At 50.2% G+C, this 3,879-nt stretch overlaps 1 protein-coding gene across 1 annotated transcript in view; it reads left to right on the forward strand.

Moving 5' to 3' along the window:
* LDLRAD3 (low density lipoprotein receptor class A domain containing 3) overlaps positions 1–3,244 on the forward strand; it is an 85,208-nt gene extending 81,964 nt beyond the window's left edge. Inside the window, exon 5 of the mRNA XM_014538195.1 lies at positions 2,882–3,244. Within this exon, the coding sequence (XP_014393681.1) occupies positions 2,882–2,892 (11 nt within the window). The 3' untranslated portion in view covers positions 2,893–3,244. The remainder of the gene's footprint in view (positions 1–2,881) is intronic.
* Positions 3,245–3,879: the final 635 nt, after the last annotated feature.

The following is a 3,879-nucleotide window of genomic DNA, read 5'->3' on the forward strand; positions in this document are numbered from 1 at the left end:
GGATGTACTCTGAGGAACTCTGGGAGGAGGATGGAGGATGGAGCAAGGGCTGTAATTTTCAGCCCGAAATAGAAGCAGCAATTTTAAGCAATTTTTAAAATTCTATTAAGGGCAATCCGTCGGTCTCCTGGAAAGAGCGGGCCTCCTTCAGAATGCTCTTAGTGATGCTGCCAGGTGCTGATGGGGTCTCCAGATGGTTCCCGTCTCCCGAACCCCAAAGCCATTATAGAGGAACCCCACCCCCCATCCCTGCCCCTTCATGCCTTTAAGCAGGAACATTCATAATGTCCTGCGTAGTGGAGAATATGTTACAAAAACCAGAAATGAGTTGTCCAGATAAAGCGAGACCTCGGAGGGGTGCCAGGCGAACTTGGTTTTGTCGGAAAAGAACCATGTGAGGGGAGTGGACTGAAAAGTTTCCCACATTGCAGCTTGTAAGCAGATGAAAGGTGCTTTGCTGACTTTTACAAGTTTCTCTTGATGGAGTCGTCATTTTGTAAAGTCCCAGGTGAGCCATGGATTCTGGGCCAAGAGAACAGACGACTGGGGGTTAGCCAGGGAGTTGTTTTCCTGCGAACTGCCCGCGGATTAGACTCCACGCTGCGGCGCGGGGGTCGTCGGGAAAGGGAACCCCTTCTCATTGTGCGCGTATCTGTAAGGAATGTCTGCAAATTCTAATGAAGCAAGACCCGAGAGAACCTACCCCAAGGTCCGGGAGCAGGGTGTCGAGCAGGGGGAGGTAGGGAATCTCGATTTCAGTTATTCCTGACATATAAGCCGTGTCTGATGGGTGAAGAAATGTCTTCATCCCTCCGGGCCTCACTGTTTGAGCCTGTGCTCTAAGGAACCCGGATTTCTCAGGGGCAGGTGCTCTCAGGTGCTGGGGGCAAAGGGCACGGCCACAGGGAGGCCGACTGGGGCTTAGGAGAAGGTAGCCTGTGGGTCAGTTGCTCTCAGGCTATTTTACCCCAACCCACAATAAGTCATTGTTTTAACATCACAGTCCAGTGTCCAGATAGGAATGCATTCTATGTGTGGTGGGAAAGGTTCGGTCGGAGCGGGCCGGGGTGGCGCACCTATGACACGAGGCCATAATGTATCAAAAGAGATTTTATTCCAGGCACCTGGGTGCACCCGTGAAGAGGGCAGGGAGCGGTAGGTTTTTATTCATTTTTGCTGGCTGCAAGCCTCTCTGCTGACGGAAGCGTCCGGTCCGCCCTTGGTTCCTCTCATGCCAGGTGTCTTCTGGTTATCTGAGCTATGCTGTGTTCAAGGCTGCAAGCTTTCTGCAAGATATCTGCTAAGCACAGTAAGTTTTTCTCTGCCCCGTTTTATTCTCTTTAACCCTTTCATGGTGCACTGATATTTTGCACATACTCAGTATCTCCTCCCTTTAATTTTATGCGGGCCCTGACCCAGTAGGTTATTTTCTCTACTTCGTATGTGGTCCCTGCAGTAGGGTGTTCATTCCACGAGGCGCTTCAGCTAGACTGTATCCGGGACTGTTGTGTGCAGGTTCATTCCCTTTGTGTGCCATCGAGTGTTCAGGAACGGGCCCCCTTGCCCATTGCTCAGATGCATTTGGGACTCCCTCACCCCAGGATCTCTGGGCTCGCTCTTCCTTCCAGCTCTCCAAGGGTCTACCTTCAGCTTGAGTGTTAAGGAATGGGGCCCCCTTGCCAATTCCTCAGATGCATCAGGGACTCCTTCACCCCAGGATCTCTGGGCTTGCTCTTCCTTCCAGCTCTCCAAGGGTCTACCTTCAGCTCTTTTCCAGGCGTCACCTTCTCCACTCACCTTTCTGACTGCCCTGTTTAAAAGTAGAGCCCATCCCCTACCCAACCAAGCTCATCCTTCATTCCACTTCCCACTTTCTGGGTTTGGGGGTTGTGATTTGGTTTTTGCCACAGCGCTTAGTTATCTTCCAGCGAACAGTATACTCTGTGATTTATTTGTTGTGTTTATTGCCCATCTCCCTCGGCTAGTTTGTAAGTTCCCTGAGGACAGAATTTTTGTTGTGTTGATTAATAACATCCCAGACAGTTGGAGAAGGCGCTGCTACATGATAGATGCCCACCGAAGACTTCGTGGAATGAATGAATGAATGAATGAATGAATGTCTTAAAATGACAGCCCCAACCCAGCCGGCATGGCTCAGTGGTTGATCATCGACCTCTGAACCAGGAGGTCACAGTTAGATTCCCGATCAGGGCACATGCCCGGGTTGTGGGCTCGATCCCCAGTGTGGGGCATGCAGGAGGCAGCTGATCAATGATTCTCTCTCATTGTTGATGTTTCTATCTCTCTCTCCCTCTCCCTCTCTGAAATCAATAAAAAATATATATATTTTTTTAAAATGATGACAGCCCCCTGCAGCTTTCTTGAATTGAGGAAAGGCCATGCCCCCACTTCTAATGGAATTTCCATTCCATTAGAATAGAGATGAGGAGGACCAGTGGGACAAGGAGATGATAGGGAATGAAAATCCCCAGAAGAAGAGGGGATCCAGGAACTAGCCTCAAGGGGACAGGCTCTGGTGACCTCTGCCCACAGGAAAACCTACCCCTTCCCCAGGGGCCGGACATGACTAGAGGACCACCCGGCTTCCTCTCACTCTGTCCCAAGCCTGAGTCTGCGTTCACTGATGCCCGGGGTGGGCCCTCCAGCACCTGGTCAGCAGCGCCCCGACGCAGGGCTCCTGGTGGGGCCCCTTGAAGATGCTCGGCTCTCAGCGCGCTGCCTGTGGCCCGTGGCTGATAAGACCACTGCGGGAGAATTTATCACCCGCTGCCTGGAGGCTGTGGCTGAGGCAGATAAGCAGCGGTCTGACACAATAAAAGCATCCTTCCTTCCTTCTTCCCTTTTCTTGCCTGAGACACAGAGTCTACCTGAATCTGTGGGGAGTGAACATTCTGGGAAAGTGAAAATGAAGACATTCCAACTTGCCTCGTCTTTGTTCTCAGACCCCTCCGTCCTTCGTGCAGGCCAGCCACGAGGACCTTTGACCCCCAAAACCCGGAGGAAAATTGCACTCACAGAAAGCCAGCCTGGGTTTCCAGCCAGAGGCTGCGATAAGGCTGGTGGGAGCTTATTTTAAGCTTTAAGCGATGCCAGTGGGGCCAAATCCGACTTGAAATATTTAATGAGGAGGTACATGAATGCATATCCCTACAATCGTTTTTTTCCTTATAGCCCATATTTAGCCTTGCGGCCAAAAAAAAACCAAACAAACAAACAAATCACCAAAACAAAACAAAAAAACAAACAAAAATCCCTGTTCCTGGGAGTTTATCTTTCAATTAGGCTCTCGGGGGTCAATTTTTAAAATGCGTTTATCCCATTGTTCAAGCCAGGAACTCTGCTTGTCAAAGGAGAGGATCTTAAATAAAATAATATGTCTGATTCCCTTGATAGTCACAGTTTCCTCCTTTTAAATTGGTTTTCCATTTTAAAAAGGCATTTTGAGGGGAGGCTGTAGAGCTGGAGGTGGGCAGAAGGGGAAGTGGGGGAAGTCTGCAAAGATGTCAGCATTAAACATTTTTAATAAAAAAAATAAATTCGAAAGCATGTCCCCTGGAAGAAATCAGGGCTGAAAATGCACTTGTGACCGCCGCACGCTGTGCAATGACTCGGTGAGAGACCCACGGAGCCGAGCTGTAACCTCAAGGAGGCGACCTCTCCGCCTCTGTCCCGCAAAGCTTTGGTCTCCCCGACTTCTCTTTCCAGTGGGAAAGGGGAAGCGCTTTTGGGGTGTCGGGCACTGTGCACCGCAGGCTCTTCCCTGGAATCCTCTGAAGCAGGTTCTGTTACCCCCATTTTCTAGTCAACAAAATGAAAAATTCAGAGTCTTATTGCACATGGAAATCGGGCTTTGGCCTC

The sequence above is a fragment of the Myotis brandtii genome, unplaced genomic scaffold (genome assembly GCF_000412655.1).
Source record: "Myotis brandtii unplaced genomic scaffold, ASM41265v1 scaffold187, whole genome shotgun sequence".
NCBI lineage: Eukaryota > Metazoa > Chordata > Mammalia > Chiroptera > Vespertilionidae > Myotis > Myotis brandtii.